The sequence below is a fragment of the Lacerta agilis genome, chromosome 16 (assembly GCF_009819535.1).
Source record: "Lacerta agilis isolate rLacAgi1 chromosome 16, rLacAgi1.pri, whole genome shotgun sequence".
NCBI classification, from domain to species: Eukaryota; Metazoa; Chordata; class Lepidosauria; order Squamata; family Lacertidae; genus Lacerta; species Lacerta agilis.
In genome coordinates, this window is record NC_046327.1 from 30441782 (window position 1) to 30458679 (window position 16898).

The following is a 16898-nucleotide window of genomic DNA, read 5'->3' on the forward strand; positions in this document are numbered from 1 at the left end:
TGCCAAGGAGAGCAGTGGGATGAAGGGACAGGCTTTTGGGTGGGGAACACACATGGGAAACTGGAATTGGCTGGTACCAGCTTGTTGGGGCTGCGTCTGGAAAAGACCCGACGTGGGCATTTGATGTGCAGGTGCCCTGAGCACCAGCTGCGCATGTTGAGCCACTCCACGGTGCGGGCAGGGCTGGGGCCGTCCTCCCGGTGCAAGAGGATGAGCTGCTTCAAGGCGCGGACGGCTGTGCTCTCCAGCATCTGCTCCAGCTGGGGAAAAGCAGAGAGAGGAAGAACATGGCGGGCAGGTCTTCTTGCCTCCGCCAAGGGATCCCTCAATCCCTCCCTCCCGGGCCTCCGATCCCAGCAGAGATCCCATGCCCTGCTCACCTCGCCCAGGGAGGGCTCCTGGTCCCCCAGTCCCACAATGAGGATGCAGTCGGCTTGGCGGATGCAGCGCACGGTCCAGGGGGTCAGAGTGCAGTCGGTCTGGTACAGCACAATGCGATGGATGTCCTCTTGCTGGGCCAGCCAGCCAGACAGGCGGTATTCATGGATGCTGGAGGGTGTTTTGGGGGCATGGGAAATTTAGTTTTATTTACTGCCATTTTTTTACAGCCCACCTTTCAGGGTGTGAATCCTACCAAGGTGGTTGACAGGCAATATTCAACTACATATTTTAAAAGCTACAACAACGATATTAAAAATAAAAGGCAAGCTTTCAGACCTGTACAAACGAGACTTATCTAGCGCCGAAAGCTTGACTTCTATTTCAACCAAAAGAAAAATGTTCAATTTTAATTGGGGAGAAAAGGACAGCCGTTCATGTTCTCACTGTATCTTCCTCACTAGATGGTGCTCAAGGTGGTGAACCAGGGTGGGAGAGTAAATTTAGGGAAGTAAACCTTTCACCTCTCTCCTTCCTATCTTGACCCCGCAAAGTGCCCACCCTGCTGAGCCTCTAGAAAACCTAATATTTGGGAAATAATTGTGTACAGCTGAAAACGCTGGCAGCAGCATTAAGATAAATTCAACAGAGTAAACAAGTTTTGATGGATGCAATAATGGAATACTGAATGGTATAGTTTTTGTAAAATACACAGGGATTTATGATACGCAAAACGAACCACGGAAAGAGAAGAAGGGAAGTCATTGATACCTTAAGGAAGTAAAATAAGTATTTTAAACCGCAAAACAGAAAATTTAATAAAACCTCTAAACCCCTGGAAGAATCTGCCAATCACGACATTTCTGCCTTCAGACCCTGCGCAGGAGCACACAGAGAACTTACCTGTCCAGGGCAGAGGCCCCAAGACGAGCCCGGATGATGTCACTGGTGAGAAGCAAGGTGGGGCCTGAAAAAGCCAGAAGAAAAGTGGTCATGACTGTTGGAGCCAGGGCCAAGGAACAGGACACACACACACACACACACACACGAGGGAGCTGTGTTGGGCTCACCAATGGCATTAAGAGCGTGCTTGAGTTCCAAGGTGAAAGCTGCCATGGGCACATCGTCACACACTGGGAGGACAGCCACTGTCGAGAGGTTGCTGGCTGGATTGGTCAGCTCTGAGCTGGGGGCCATGCCCAGTCCGGAACCTGTAGGGGGAGACACAGTGAGCAAATGGCTGGCATAGGCATTCTATGAATGAAAACGGGACTCTACACACTCCTACCTGGGAAAGGGCCACGCAGCTGCTGCAAGTTCCCCAAGATCTTCTGGCTCAGTAGGTGTATAAGGCGAGTGACAACCTGTTTAAGGCAGAGGAAGTCAAGCAAACACAGAAACCAGTGAGCCTGGTTAAGCAGAAAGCACGATGAGCTGTTGTTGCCAACTCCTGAGCAACACACACATTCATCTCATGTGGGACTTTGAGCCAGGTATTGGATATACAATGAGCCAGAGGCTGGCTGGGCCACTTCCCTGCTTGAAGCTCACAGGATAGCCCTTCCTCTAGTCTTCCCTAAACAAAAAAAGGTAAAGGTAAAGGACCCCTGGACGGTTAAGTTCAGTCAAAGGCAACTATGGGGTTGCGAGACTCATTTTGCTTTCAGGCTGAGGGAGCCGGCGTTTGTCCACAGACAGCTTTCCGGGTCATGTGGCCAGCATGACTAAACCGCTTCTGATGCTACGGGACACTGTGATGGAAACCAGAGCGCACGGAAACGCCGTTTACCTTCCCGCCGCAGTGGTGCTTATTTATCTACTTGCACTGGTGTGCTTTCAAACTGCTAGGTTGGCAGAAGCTGGGACAGAGCAACGGGAGCTCATACCGTTTGTGGGGATTTGAACTGCCAACCTTCTGACCCGCAAGCCCAAGAGGCTCAGTGGTTTAGACCACAGCGCCACCCGCATCAAGGTCCTAAACGAAACAACAACATCTTCCAGCACACATTTTAAAAAATTGCTCTCTGAATGTCATCACTCCTGGCTACAGCTTCACTCAGGCTGTTGTTGTTGTTGTTTAATTGTTCAGTCGTGTCCGACTCTTCGTGACCCCATGGACCAGAGCACACCAGGCACGCCTATCCTTCACTGCCTCTCGCAGTTTGCCCAAACTCATGTTAGTAGCTTCGAGAACACTGTCCAACCATCTCATCCTCTGTCGTCCCCTTCTCCTTGTGCCCTCCATCTTTCCCAACATCAGGGTCTTTTCCAGGGAGTCTTCTCTTCTCATGAGGTGGCCAAAGTACTGGAGCCTCAACTTCAGGATCTGTCCTTCTAGTGAGCACTCAGGGCTGATTTCTTTGAGAATGGATAGGTTTGATCTTCTTGCAGTCCATGGGACTCTCAAGAGTCTCCTCCAGCACTCAGTCTCACTCAGGCACCAAAGAGCAATTCTGAAGTGTACCCCTTGGTAGTGTTGTAAGCCAATTTGGACAAAAAAGGCAAAAAGGGGCCCGGTTTTCCCAAGGAGGAGTTCCGGAAATTTAGCCCTGAGAAGCCCACACCTTTTCTGAGCTCCCCACTTACGCTGGAAAAACAGAGGCGACACCGGAGCTGGTAGAAGGGAAAGCAAGGCACAGCCCTCCCATTTATTTGGATCTGTTGCAACAGAGGTTCCCCTACGTCGTGTAGAATCACGAAGAGAGAGAACCATGAGTATAGTCACAGGGAGGGTTTTATACATTTTTGTTCCCATACAGGTGAATGGAAGGAAAAGAGCAGGAAGGAGGGATTTACATAAGGTAAGTACAAGGAGATGGCTTATACAATAGTGACGAAGTGGTCTTCCTGCCGGTTCTTTGGACTTGCTAATACTCCTGTTGTCTTCTGTCCTGCAGGGTGGAGTTGGTGATCGGAACTTCCTGGAGGGTGAACGTCCGTGTTGTTTTGTATATGAATAAAGGTGATTCTCTTTGAATGGCAGATGTTTCCATTGTCTTTTATCCTGCTGCTTTGGTGGTAGACCCAGTAGATGGCGCTGTGGTATAGGGGAAGCAATTTGACAGTTCATAGAATGTTGAGGACGGGAATCTGACAGCTCCCGGATGAGTGGCAGTTGGTCTTTATGAAGGGCGGCAGCTAGAGGAAGCCCTTTGCAACGTAATTTTGATACAGTCAGAGTGCAGATAACCTTATAACCTTATAGTTGTTACAGAGAAAAATACATGGAGTGCAGGGATACATTTAAGGTACATAGCTGGAGAATCAAGAGTTACATTTTGGATACAATGTCAGAGACCCACACACAACGTAACGATACATGACATTTTGGAGGTGAAAAGGGCACATTAAAATCAGCGATTACAGAGGGGAGACATCTGCTTAGCAATTAGGGAAAAAGGCACGCCTTTACGGTGTTTTTGCAGGTTCGGGTGGGGTGCGCTGAGGAAGGGCAGCCCCAGCGATAAGGATGTTTATTTCGGTCAGGACCTGAGGCAATGTTTGTCTATTGTTTTCACTCACTGGGTTTTGGCTGATGCATTTAGATATGCAAACGGTGGAGGGGCTGGGTGGGGAAGCTAATCTGGCTGCAGGTGATGGGTGGGTGCGGAGATGTGGGTGATTGGATGATAATGAGCGGTCAGATTTGCATCTGAACATCCGAATTGTTATCGCCCGCCTCCCCCTCCCCTCTCTGGCCAACTTGTCCTTCTGCTTCTGGAAAGAAGTGGATCTAAAATGGCGTTGCAGTGGATTTCAGGTCCCCTCTCTGTGCGTAGGGGTGGTGGTGGGGCGAAGATGTAGGTGACATGGGTATACTCCTATTACATTTCCCCTCTCTGCGGCTTAATTTTGGCACAAAATTATGGCCGCACATCCTTAGTGGAGTAGACGCCGCCCCCTAAGTGGTACATAGGAATTGGTACCGGGTTTCCATGGAGCTGCACCAAGGGGGCTTGGACAGGAAGGGGGGGAGGGTCAAGCTGAACGCAGTGCAATGGGGAAACATTGGAAACAGCAGCAGAAGAAGGCAGCTATTGCAATCACAGAGGCAGTTATAAAAAGTATTCCTTTCACTGTTTCACGTATCCACGATGTATTAGGGAGCCATGACCATGGGTCCCAGTCGGATATACCCTCATGTTGGATGCCTTTAAGGTTACCGGTGAGGGAGGCAATGGCGTTTAGGTGGGCTGAGATGTTGAAGGTTTGGTCCGTGACATAAGAACAGCACTCTGCCCCGATGAGCTTACACGCCCTGCCCTTGGATGGAAGAGGCGGAGGCGGAGTCACTGCAGTAAAACCCATAGGTCTAATGTTCGGTGTAAAAAGAATCTGTGTGGCCCTCCCAAAGTCCATGTCCTTGGTCCTGGGGGAAGTATGGGTGCGTGAATTCCCCCCCAACGACCTTGCAAGGTAGTCCCATTGTGGCAAGTCAAACGGTTCCACTGCTGGTCGAGGGTGAAGAAAGCTCTACCAAAGATTTCAAAGGAGCTTGACCTGACGAGAAGTTCCCAGACCTGTAAGCCTTGGAGACAGGGTCGGAACGCGTGACGGAGCCATGTCCTGGTTCCCGGCAGGCAGAATGGGAAGTCACCGAAGGAGTTGTAGTTGGGCTGGCCTGGGGTTCCAAGGGCGGTCTGGTCTAGGAAGAAGTGTTCCGACGGGTTTCTTCCACAGTTGTAGGGCTGGGTGGTGCTCTCGAGGGTATAGCCTGGCAGGACGGCGGCTACGATGATCCTGGTGAGCTTCCGGCTTCTTACATCCATGGCGAGGTCTACCTGTGAGGAAAGAGAGCAGATTGACAGACAAGGGGGAATGAGACAGAAGGGAAGGAGGGGGGTGGTGTTTTAAAGGGAAGAGGGGAGGGTAAGGCTCGTCACGGGCGAGCCTCTTTCCGAAACTGCATTCTGATGGGAGGATGGTCTGGATCTTCTGGGCTAGGATCGATAAGTATCCTCGAGAGCCACTTTTCTTCAGGGTTCTTCCAGGACCCCTCTCCAGCTGCTAGGGGACGATTACCCCCGCTGTCATCTGGGAACGTTGGTGGGAGGTGTGGTGAAGGATCCGGGGATGACTCTACGGTGTCTGGCACAGGCGTGGCGGTGTGATGCAAAGGAGCTGGAGCCGCGGAGGTGTCATCTGGGTCGGTGGCTGGTTGTTCCTGGTTGTCTCTTGTTGGCACGTCGTCGTCGGGAGGCGAGGCGTGTTTGCACCGGGTATAATGTATCCAAGCTGAACGTTCAGCCACCTTGAGGGCGGTTGGAGTTGTAAGGAGAACCTGGAAGGGACCCTCCCACTGTGGTTCGAGGGTGGATTTCTTGTGGGTCTTCACCCTGACCCAGTCCCCTGATTTGAACTGGTGAGCGTCAATGTCAAGGGGGATATTTTGACAATTTGCGGCATAGTGATGCAGTTTCTTAAGGTGCCGCTGCAATTCTGACACATAAGTGGCTAGTTCAGCTTCCCCAGCCTTGAGCTCAAAGACGGGGAGTTGGGAAGTGTGGGTAGGGGAAGGTCTCCCAAATAAAAGTTCATACGGGGAGAGCTTTGTGGGTCCCCTAGGTTGACTTCTGATGTTATGTAGAACTATGGGTAAAGCGTTAATCCATTTGAGGTTGGTGGCCTTACACAGTTTCCCCAACTGAGTTTTTATGAGTCCATTCATGCGCTCAGTCTGGCCGGAAGACTGAGGATGATACGGGGTATGTAATTCCCATTTTATCCCAAAAGCTTTGGTAACTGCTTGGACGACTTCTGCAGAGAAGTGGGTTCCGCGGTCGCTGTCAAGTCGTCGTGGAACCCCATATCTAGGAATGATCTCTTGCATAAGGATTCTGGCCCCAGTTTGCGCATTAGCTTGTCTTACAGGAAAAGCTTCAGGCCAGCCTGATAACTTATCCGTGATAATGAGAATGTACCGATAGTTTTGACATTTGGGGAGCTCGGCAAAATCTAATTGAAGACTCTTGAAGGGGATATATGCCCAAGGTCGGGAACCGGGGGGACCTCGGGGTTCTCTCTTGGGATTGAAGTCTGCGCATATGGGGCAGTTCTTTGACACGGATTTGGCAAATTGATGTGCACCAGGGGCATACCAATTCCTAAGAAGGCTGTCTGCTAGGCGATTGGCTCCCCAATGGGTGAAATTATGTAACACGCGCAAATGTCTAGGGACCCAGGCTCGGGGCATAATCATGCGACCATCAATCTTAAGTGTACAGATGGGATCTTGCGAGGACAACAGGAAAGTCGGGCAAACTAGGGCTGGCTCTTCGGGATTCCCTGCTAATTGTCAATAATTATAGGGTTGTGGCGGCTGTGAGGCTTGGGTGCGTTGTTGCGTAAACTGGTTATGAAAGGGATTTCCTCCAGTTGGGCCAGCGTTCGGTGTGGGGTTCTGGGGTGGTGGTAGGGTCTGGGTTACCATCCCTTGCGGATTCGCCGACACCATATCTTTATAGAAAATCGGACAATTTTGGCGGAAATGGCCCTCCTGATTGCAGTAATAGCATAGGTAGGGGCCGGGCTGGCGGCTGAACCCCGGTTTCCCGTAGGGGGCTGGGCCTCGGTTAAAGCCGTTTCCCCTGCCTTGGGGTTGCCCTCGTAGGTTTCCAGCGGACGGTTGGAAGCTGGGGTTCCCGGGCGGACCTCTGTGGAAGGGAACATTATTCCCTGTCGGGGCAATCTGTGGAACGCCTAGGGCTAGGGCCAACACACGGGCATCTTCCTCCTTTTCCTTCCTAGCCTCCTTTTTCCTTCGTTCATCTCTTCCGTCAAACACAGTCTTTGCTATGGCCAGGATTTCACTGATAGGTTTCCCCTCATAGCCAAGCTGTAGGGAGAGGACCTTCCTAATATCTGCATTACATTGGTCCTTGAAAAAGCTTTTCACAATTATTTGGTTCTCCGCTAGATCGGGGTTGATGCCTCCCCACGTCCTGAATGCATTTATGAGACGTGTGTAAAAGGAGGATGGGGTCTCATCAGCTCCCTGTGTTATGGCTTGTATTTTTGTCCAATTTATCCCTTTCTTCTTGGCTGCTCTTATTCCTTCAATAACCGCTTTCCTGAAAACCCTGAGGTGCCACTGGTCTTTTGCTGAGTTATAATCCCAGTCAGGTTCATTCCTGAGTTGGTGCGCGGTAACTAAAGCGGCATCGGCAGGTTTATTTTGTCCATCCTGAAATTGTGGCAAGATGAGCGCTTCTCCTGCCTTAGATAATATTTCCTCCCTGTCGGGGTCATCAAAGAGGGCTTCTAGCAGCATGTAGACATCTGCCCAAGATGGATTATGCGTCTTGAAGATAGAGTTAATAAATCGGACGCATTGTCCGGGCTCATCTTTAAGGGTGGCCATCTTATCAGCCCAATTCATTAGATCCGATGATGTAAAAGGGACGTGAGAGTACACGAAGGTGGCAGCTCCCTGATCTGAGGCGGGCGCTATGGGTACATGCCTGAGGGGATACTGTCCCTCAGGGGTGTCCATTTCCGCTGTCTTAGTCGGAGTGGAGTTGGTACCCTCCCCGTCGCTGCGGCTCTGGTCCGCTGTCACTTCCTTCAGTGCCACTTTGAGCTGCCTTATGAGGGAGTTACTGCGGGTCCTGCTGGAAACGGGGCTCAGGGTTGGAGGGGTAGTACGTTCGCTCCGGGGTCTATTAGGAGATGGTGACACAGGGCTGAGGACGGGCGGTGCGGTCTCAGGTTCATCATCTGGGTTGTTGGGGACGGATGGGGCTCCTCTTACTTCCCCGAGTCTACAGGTTCGGAGGGGATAGCTGTCCTGGATCTCATCTTCTGTAACTTCCCGGTAGGGAGGCGGTTTAACTTCCTTCTTCCCTAGCACTGACATCTGGTGGAAAGCTTTAGGGGATTTGTTGCTCTGTAAGACGTCTCTTGCTGTTACAAAGAGGTCGAGGTATTGGACCTGTAGCGGGTATTGATCTTCCAGGACGGTCCGTAGCAAGGCGAGACGTTTGATATTAAAGGAACCGCCGGATAGCCAGATTTGATCTACGGGGTGGTGGGCAGTAGCCCTCACCCAACAGGTCCTGCATAATTTCTTTAGCTTCCTTTTGTCAAGATCATGTGTCCCTGGCAGCTTCGCCCAGTTCAGAAGGACGAACTGGAGCGGGCTGTCAGACTCAGAGTCCCGTCCCGGGCCAAGTCGCAGTTGCGCTTTGCCCTGCTCGGGAGTCTGGTATTGGAATTCCTTGGACTGAGGTGCACCCATCTTAACTATAGGGTCGGCCTTTTATACTGCAGTTCGGGCTGGGGAAACCCTGAATTATCGGACACTCACTAACACTAACCCTGGGACTGCACAGTCCCTTCTTCCTGCCTACCGTTCGTCTGCGCTAACTACTAGGCGGCCAGCCGTTGGCTCCTTCGCTACTAGGCTGTGGTGCGATCAAGTACCTTCGAGACCCCCCTTACTAGTGTCAATTCAATTGCTGAGGGTCCGACAGCAACGTTCCTGCCTCTTACACGCTAAGGAAGGGGCTACCTGCCTTCGAACGCTTGCGTGTGCAATGCCGAAGCGGTAAGCCCAGGATAGATTTTTGAAAGGAAAAGGTAACCTTGCGTTCTGACAGCAGTCCGTCACGTCTTTTCAGATCAGAACTGCGCAGGGGCGGCTTTACCTTCAAAGATTAAAAGAGGAAAGGAGTAAGATTTCGACAAGAGAGTCAGGGTAGATTTTGGGTCAGCTGTCGCGTTTAGGACGGAAGCGCTGTACCCAGGACTTTGGTTCTGCTTTATCACTTTGCCCTGCAGCTGTGCTGCTAACCAAAGTCCGAGCCAAGAGAAAGAAAAGGGATAGAACAGAGTTTTTCGTTGCTGCGGTCACTTATCCACCCGTTATCCCGTGTCCCCTATACTCACTTAGCGCTCTTTCGATGGCTTTCCCGGGTTCCTTTAGCCTTCAACCAATGAACGAAATGACAAAAAAAACAAATTTCCTTCCCGGTTGCGTTGCTTTCCTCCGGTGCGTCCCGCTGGAACTCCAAATTACTGCCGGAGATCCTGGTCCCCGGGGCGGGGGAATGCTCTCCCTGCAAAAGGCTGGGTGCGCGCTGAGCTCCCTCGTCCCCAGACCCCTCAGATCACCGGGAAACTTGGGTCCCTGGAGTGGTTGCCAAATGTTGTAAGCCAATTTGGACAAAAAAGGCAAAAAGGGGCCCGGTTTTCCCAAGGAGGAGTTCCGGAAATTTAGCCCTGAGAAGCCCACACCTTTTCTGAGCTCCCCACTTACGCTGGAAAAACAGAGGCGACACCGGAGCTGGTAGAAGGGAAAGCAAGGCACAGCCCTCCCGTTTATTTGGATCTGTTGCAACAGAGGTTCCCCTACGTCGTGTAGAATCACGAAGAGAGAGAACCATGAGTATAGTCACAGGGAGGGTTTTATACATTTTTGTTCCCATACAGGTGAATGGAAGGAAAAGAGCAGGAAGGAGGGATTTACATAAGGTAAGTACAAGGAGATGGCTTATACAATAGTGACGAAGTGGTCTTCCTGCCGGTTCTTTGGACTTGCTAATACTCCTGTTGTCTTCTGTCCTGCAGGGTGGAGTTGGTGATCGGAACTTCCTGGAGGGTGAACGTCCGTGTTGTTTTGTATATGAATAAAGGTGATTCTCTTTGAATGGCAGATGTTTCCATTGTCTTTTATCCTGCTGCTTTGGTGGTAGACCCAGTAGATGGCGCTGTGGTATAGGGGAAGCAATTTGACAGTTCATAGAATGTTGAGGACGGGAATCTGACAGCTCCCGGATGAGTGGCAGTTGGTCTTTATGAAGGGCGGCAGCTAGAGGAAGCCCTTTGCAACGTAATTTTGATACAGTCAGAGTGCAGATAACCTTATAACCTTATAGTTGTTACAGAGAAAAATACATGGAGTGCAGGGATACATTTAAGGTACATAGCTGGAGAATCAAGAGTTACATTTTGGATACAATGTCAGAGACCCACACACAACGTAACGATACATGACATTTTGGAGGTGAAAAGGGCACATTAAAATCAGCGATTACAGAGGGGAGACATCTGCTTAGCAATTAGGGAAAAAGGCACGCCTTTACGGTGTTTTTGCAGGTTCGGGTGGGGTGCGCTGAGGAAGGGCAGCCCCAGCGATAAGGATGTTTATTTCGGTCAGGACCTGAGGCAATGTTTGTCTATTGTTTTCACTCACTGGGTTTTGGCTGATGCATTTAGATATGCAAACGGTGGAGGGGCTGGGTGGGGAAGCTAATCTGGCTGCAGGTGATGGGTGGGTGCGGAGATGTGGGTGATTGGATGATAATGAGCGGTCAGATTTGCATCTGAACATCCGAATTGTTATCGCCCGCCTCCCCCTCCCCTCTCTGGCCAACTTGTCCTTCTGCTTCTGGAAAGAAGTGGATCTAAAATGGCGTTGCAGTGGATTTCAGGTCCCCTCTCTGTGCGTAGGGGTGGTGGTGGGGCGAAGATGTAGGTGACATGGGTATACTCCTATTACAGTAGCATTCTCTCCAGCTACCATTTAAGGGGCAATGGACTCTAGCCTGATAGCAGAATAATATTTGTAGGAGGCATCATGTTAAGTGTGAAGTAGCATCTTCTTGTTGCTGCTCTCACTCACCAAGGTGATGCAATGTGTGTGTGTTTCAGAGGGTTTTTTCTGCTACATGGCACAGCAAGCTCACGGCAGTCCAGGAGAAACTGCAATATGAGGGTTTGCCTGCCTTCATCATTCAGATGTGTGGGTCTCAGCAACATCTCTGGGCATATTCAACCAACTTGGGATTAAGTTCATTTTGAAACAAGCAGAGGGCCCAGCACCCAATTCAAAACTGTCCAGAGAGTTTGCAGGCAGAAAAAGAAATTGCTAATTTGTTTTATAATCACCAGGAAAGTCAAGACTCTTTTTTTCTGTGCGTTGTGAATTTATTCTCATGGAATTTCAATACGTATTTTGGGCAGTAACTGCTTACAATGGTGTGGTAGAAGTTAGAAAAGTGCTTTGTTACGGCTCCAAGCTTTGCTGTCTTGTGCTTTTACCACTGCTCTCTTTACTTTTGAGGCCACTCTGCCTGGGTACATCTTCTGTCCCAAACACTTATCTCATAGGTTTATTATGCCAGGCGTTTCATATTACAAATGATGCTGAAATAAACCCTCAAACCACTTGCACAATTAAAAGTATGCGAGTTCAGGACCTGTTTGTGAACCGGCTTGCTGAACTTACTTTGAAGGCAGAATCTGGTACTTCTTAAAGCACAGAATTCTTCGCCACTCACCTGAGGATACCGTCGCTTGATGTTGTTGAGGGTCCCTTCTGGGAGCTTGGCCAGCTCTGTGTCCCTTACAGCGTGGACAGTGGTGGCTCGGACTTGGCGAGTCAGGGCTTCAACCTGAAGGGGCCAAGGGGGGGGGCAGTCACATTAAGCAGGATTCCTAGCATGAAACGGATGAGCTCCTCAGATGTCAGAGCTGTGCCTGACAAATAATATGTTGGCTGCCAGGAAACCCCCCTCCCCATGACAGGTAGCATCCCGGGATCGCTTGCAGTACAGGGAACCGCCCCCTTTGTTCACCAGTTCGTCATCCCCCTCCTCAGCAGGAAGCGACCATTCCTGCAGTGGGGAGGGGGAGTTAGAGGCAGGATGTCGGTGCAGGGGCTGTGAAGAGATCGCAGAGCCTGAGCACCAAGGGGGGAAACGGGGAACGGGGAAGTTTCCCGCGCCCCGAGTTCACAGACAGGAAAGACGTGGAAGGGGGAGGCGAGGGTTCAGGTTCCCATGCCTTTTTTGCTGGACAAAGAACCGGAAGGGTTCATTCCCGGACTCTGCAGAGGGATGAGATGGAGGTTTGAACTTTTGCTCCACTGTAAATATTTGCACAATAAAGAACTTAGTTTTTAGAAGTTCTGCGTTCGGCTGATTTCTCATGAGCAACCACTGAACGTCCTTACATTGGCGTTAATGATTTACATTCCAGGCACAGAAGGACGGATATCTAGGAGGAGCCACGACTGGGAAAAAGCAGAGATGCTCACTGTGTGTGTCCAGGACTAGGCTAGAGGGAGAGTCTGATACTGTGGCTTGTAAGTCCAGTTTAAGGAAAGAAAGAGGCCACTGTACCCTCTCTCCTAAGAACAACCCTTGGGACCAAATTGGGTGGGTAGGTCTCTTTGTTACAATTACCAGGAAATAGGCCTCTGTTCCAGCAAGACCTCCCCTGAGCAGGTCTCAAGGTTGCCGCAGATAGTTCACCAACCACATGGGTCTGCTCAGAGGAGGAACTGCCTCTGCAAGGAATCTAACATTTGCTGCAAGTCCCAATGCTCTGCCAGAACAGAGGTCTTTTTTCAGACACCATCAGATCACACTGGAAGAGAGCAGAGTTTGGTGGCGCTCTGAAATTCTCCGTCGACAGTCAATGGTTCCCGGTACAAGGCGCCTCTCCAACCCTACTTGTAGAATCACTGAGGCGGCTCTGTTTTCTCAGTCTGTCTCCCTGAGCCTTTCACCCTGGGACAACCTCCCACCTTGAACTTGTATTTTCTGCTCACTATTTGCCCAATCAAACCACAACACTTTGCACGGAGGGAGGAGCAAGTGGGCACAGTCTGGTCTCTGTTAAGGCTTGTAAACTCTAGAAGTTACCAGTGTCTTTGTTGGGGGAAGTTGGAGGAGAGGGAGAAAGAGGGAGAGAGAGACTGTACCTGGGAGCAAAAGCATCTATTCAATTGCTTAGAATTGCAGAGTTGGAAGGGACTTAGCCGGACGCACATAGAGCAGGCATGTTGCTCAGCATTCCTCTCCAAGACCCCCTTCTGCAACCCTCCTCTTAATAGCAACTCACCACTCCAATGAGGTCTCCACGGCCATATTCCCCAACCAGCTCCTTCTTGCCGTTGCCCTTCTGGATGACGGAGCGCAGCCGGCCATTCAGCACAATGTAGGTGCAGTCAGACTTGTCGCCCTGCCTGGGAAAAACGGAAAGAGGAGGAAACCCTGGTCAAATTGCCCTCCCCCTCTCTGCTGGGCATCTCTTTCGAAGGCTGGCTTTAGGGGACAGCAGAGGTCATCACCAAAGAGAGAAACAATAACAACAACAACAACAACAACAACAACAACAACAATGTTGTTGTTGTTCAGTCGTTCAGTCGTGTCCGACTCTTCGTGACCCCATGGACCAGAGCACGCCAGGCACGCCTATCCTTCACTGCCTCTCGCAGTTTGGCCAAACTCATGCCAGTCGCTTCGAGAACACTGTCCAACCATCTCATTCTCTGTTGTCCCCTTCTCCTTGTGCCCTCCATCTTTCCCAACATCAGGGTCTTTTCTAGGGAGTTTTCTCTTCTCATGAGGTGGCCAAAGTACTGGAGCCTCAACTTCAGGATCTGTCCTTCTAGTGAGCACTCAGGGCTGATTTCTTTGAGAATGGATAGGTTTGATCTTTTTGCAGTCCATGGGACTCTCAAGAGTCTCCTCCAGCACCATAATTCAAAAGCATCAATTCTTCGGCGATCAGCCTTCTTGATGGTCCAGCTCTCACTTCCGTACATTACTACTGGGAAAACCATAGCTTAAACTATACGGACCTTTGTCGGCAAGATGAGGTCTTTGCTTTTTAAGATGCTGTCTAGGTTTGTCATTGCTTTTCTCCCAAGAAACAGGCGTCTTCTAATTTCGTGACTGCTGTCACCATCTGCAGTGATCATGGAACCCAAAAAAGTGAAATCTCTCACTGCCTCCATTTCTTCCCCTTCTATTTGCCAGGAGGTGATGGGACCAGTGGCCATGATCTTAGTTTTTTTGATGTTGAGCTTCAGACAACAATAATTTATAATAATACCCTGCCCATCTGGCTGGGTTTCCCCAGCCACTCTGGGCAACTTCCAACAGAATAATAAATAATAATAATAATAATAATAATAATAATAATAATGATGCAACAAAACATCAAACATTAAAAAATTCCATAAACAGGGCTGCCTTCAGATGTCTTCTAAAAGTCAGATAGTTGTTTATTTCCTTGACATCTGCTGGGAAGGCATTCCACAGGGAGGGTGCCACCACCGAGAAGACCCTCTGTCTGGTTCCCTGTAACCTCACTTCTCGCAGGGAGGGAACTGCCAGAAGGCCCACAGTGCTGGACCTCAGTGTCCAGACTGAGGGATGGAGGTAGAGATGCTCCTTCAGGTATACCGGGCTGAGGCCGTTTGGAGAGTGGTTTGGAGAGAGGGTTGGATGGGAGCATGGCGATATGGGGCACGTGGGGTGGGGGTCCACTGGGGCTCCCCGGCAAGAGGGTCCTCCTTCAGCGATGTCATGGAAGCTCCTGCCCCACTGCCCGCACTGAAGCAGCAGGAAAGGACCAGAAACTGCCACATGGGGAGGTTAGGTTCAGAGCCCCGCTCCAACGAGAAATGGGGGGTTCCGGGCACAGTGTGGGCATGGGTGATAACAGTGCTTGCCCCTTACCTGTAAAGGGCCCGGCCAGCCTCCACAGCCATCCAGTCAATAGCAAAGTCCATCTGGCGTACAAAGGGAGACATTCGAGCTGCTACTGTGTGAGCCACACTCAGGACCACACTGGGCTGTTCCCGCATAATCCTGGGGGGGGGGGGGAGAATTGCAGGTTAGTGGTAGAGGCAGTTGCTCCAGTTTGGTTCCCCCCCCCCCACAGCCCAGCCCAGCATTTCCAGGGCCAGCCCCAGGAAGCACCCCTGACTGAGACCCAGGAAAGGCCAGCCAGGGCTCACTGCGCAAGGCTAGCTGGAAAAGTGCCATCTCATACACCAGCACTGAGTCACTTATAATGGCAGAACAGCCCTCCCCAAACACGGGGAGCTGGACTCTTCTGAAGATGTGCCTTTTTTCTCAGCTTTTTTGTTGTTGTTGTTGTTCAGTCGCGTCCGACTCTTTGTGACCCCATGGACCTGAGCACGCCAGGCACGCCTATCCTTCACTGCCTCTCGCAGTTTGGCCAAACTCATGCCAGTCGCTTCGAGAACACTGTCCAACCATCTCATCCTCTGTCGTCCCCTTCTCCTTGTGCCCTCCATCTTTCCCAACATCAGGGTCTTTTCCAGGGAGTTTTCTCTTCTCATGAGGTGGCCAAAGTACTGGAGCCTCAACTTCAGGACCTGTCCTTCCAGTGAGCACTCAGGGCTGATTTCTTTGAGAATGGATAGGTTTGATCTTGCAGTCCATGGGACTCTCAAGAGTCTCCTCCAGCACCATAATTCAAAAGCATCAATTCTTCGGCGATCAGCCTTCTTGATGGTCCAGCTCTCACTTCCGTACATTACTACTGGGAAAACCATAGCTTTAACTATACGGACCTTTGTCGGCAAGGTGATGTCTTTGCTTTTTTAGATGCTGTCTAGGTTTGTCATTGCTTTTCTCCCAAGAAGCAGGCGTCCTCTAATTTCGTGACTGCTGTCACCATCTGCAGTGATCATGGAACCCAAGAAAGTGAAATCTCTCACTGCCTCCATTTCTTCCCCTTCTATTTGCCAGGAGGTGATGGGACCAGTGGCCATGATCTTAGTTTTTTTGATGCTGAGCTTCAGACCATATTTTGCACTCTCCTCTTTCACCCTCATTAAAAGGTTCTTTAATTCTTTAATTCTCAGCTTTTGAACGTAAAGATCCTAATTACAATTGTAAGGATAATAATTTTACGATCATGCTTTAAGATCTATCCTTTTGAACTTTTATCATCTTAAAGATCATGATTTTATGATCGCACACGTTGATCTGCCCTTTTGAACTTTATTTCCCCCCCCCCCTCAAATTTTTAAAATTTGATTTTACATGTTCAAAATTCCAATCATACCACAACAAGATTCCCACGAATCTCTGGACTTCCCTCTTTCCCTTCTGCGGGTTTCATTACTAATTGCTTTCTCCTGCATCTTTTACAATAATCCAAATTTTTATATCTCCATTGTTTCCATAATTCTCGTTACATTGCAAGTGTTATTACAACCCCGCTAACAATTTTAACTCTTTGCAGCGGTCTCTAAGGTAAGTTATAAATTTCCCCTTTTGAACTTTATGACATTGTGCTCATTTTCACCTTTTGTACTTCATGATCATCTGGTCTGTTTATTTAGTTTTTAATTAACTGGTGTGGCTTTTACTGGCTTATGCGGATGATTTTACTGTACGTTTGAGTTTTGCCATACACCATTTGGATATTTATTTATTTTTAAAAAAATACTAACCAGTTTAATCCACTGCCTTAAATAAAGTAAATGAATAATAAATATTAAAATAAAAAGATAGGGACTGTCGTAGTACCAGTTCCAACCATCCCAGCCAGTCCTTTTGTTTTCAAAGAGATTAGCCAGCACGCTGAAAAAGTGAAAGATTTCCAGCGGCTGCTTTGCTACTCAAGAAAGGAATGAATAATCCTTAGTGGTAGAGGATAGGAAAGCCCCTCTCCTCCCCCTGCCCCCGGACTGTAATCACATTACCAGAATGAAGAAATGAATGGAATCTGGGCTTCTCATTCTGCCCACC

At 49.7% G+C, this 16898-nt stretch overlaps 1 protein-coding gene across 5 annotated transcripts in view; it reads right to left on the bottom strand.

The window, feature by feature from the left end:
- PNPLA6 (patatin like phospholipase domain containing 6) overlaps window positions 1–16898 on the bottom strand; it is a 77969-nt gene that overhangs the window by 25541 nt on the left and 35530 nt on the right. For all 5 annotated transcript variants that reach the window (XM_033172765.1, XM_033172763.1, XM_033172764.1 and 2 more), the window contains exons 18-25: window positions 14850–14981; window positions 13225–13348; window positions 11658–11771; window positions 1667–1742; window positions 1449–1589; window positions 1282–1345; window positions 381–549; window positions 78–260 (exon numbers count right to left, since the gene is read on the bottom strand). In XM_033172765.1, coding sequence (XP_033028656.1) covers window positions 78–260; window positions 381–549; window positions 1282–1345; window positions 1449–1589; window positions 1667–1742; window positions 11658–11771; window positions 13225–13348; window positions 14850–14981 — 1003 coding nt within the window. The remainder of the gene's footprint in view (window positions 1–77; window positions 261–380; window positions 550–1281; window positions 1346–1448; window positions 1590–1666; window positions 1743–11657; window positions 11772–13224; window positions 13349–14849; window positions 14982–16898) is intronic.